Consider the following 694-nt stretch of genomic DNA (forward strand, 5'->3'; position numbering starts at 1 on the left):
CTTCCTCTTGCCGTCCAGACTGCTGTCCATCGGGCCGTCCTCGCTGTGGCCGGAGGACCCGTGGAAGCCGCCGTAGTCGCTCCGCCACATGCCGTCCTCCCTGCCGCGCATGCTCAGGTCCAGGGAGGACTTGCCCATGGCGTGCTGCATCTCCAGCGTGCGGCGCTGCAGCTCCAGGGCCTGCTTGTGGAGGTCCTCCGTGGCCGCCGCCGAGGGGGGGATGAAGGGCAGGCCGGTGAGCGGGTTGATGCCGCTGAACTGCCCGGGGAAGGAGCTCAGCGGAGGGAAGCCAGCGGGCGGCTGGAACTGCTGCGGCTGGAACCCGTGGGCCATCATGACTGGGTGGCCGCTGGACGTGCGGCCGTCGTGCGGGGAGATCTTGCGGCGCACGTGCGGCGTGTGCAGCTTGGGGTTCGGGTTGGCCGAGTGGCGGTTCCTCGAGCGCCGCGAGCTGAACATCATGTTGCAGCCCTCGACGGTGCACTTGTGCATCTCCCGCAGGTGCACGGCGGAGAAGTGGATCTTGAGGGCGCCCTTGTCGCAGAAGGTCTTGAGGCAGACGTTGCACTGCACGCGCTTCTTGCCCGTCACGGGGTTGATCAGCGACGTCCCGAGGTTGATGGGGTTCCACGACCTCTTCCCCGGCGTGCTGGGTCCGCCCCCGGGGGAGTGCGGCCTCGGGGGCATGGGTAAC

General features: G+C 68.7%; 1 protein-coding gene across 1 annotated transcript in view; it reads right to left on the bottom strand.

The window, feature by feature from the left end:
• The window catches only part of LOC119591195 (zinc finger protein basonuclin-2-like), a gene marked incomplete at its 5' end in the record, with an annotated part of 23,234 nt that overhangs the window by 2,792 nt on the left and 19,748 nt on the right, over positions 1-694 (bottom strand). Inside the window, 1 exon segment of the mRNA XM_037939906.1 lies at positions 1-692. Coding sequence (XP_037795834.1) covers positions 1-692 — 692 coding nt within the window.

The sequence above is a fragment of the Penaeus monodon genome, chromosome 28, assembly GCF_015228065.2.
Source record: "Penaeus monodon isolate SGIC_2016 chromosome 28, NSTDA_Pmon_1, whole genome shotgun sequence".
Classification (NCBI taxonomy): Eukaryota; Metazoa; Arthropoda; class Malacostraca; order Decapoda; family Penaeidae; genus Penaeus; species Penaeus monodon.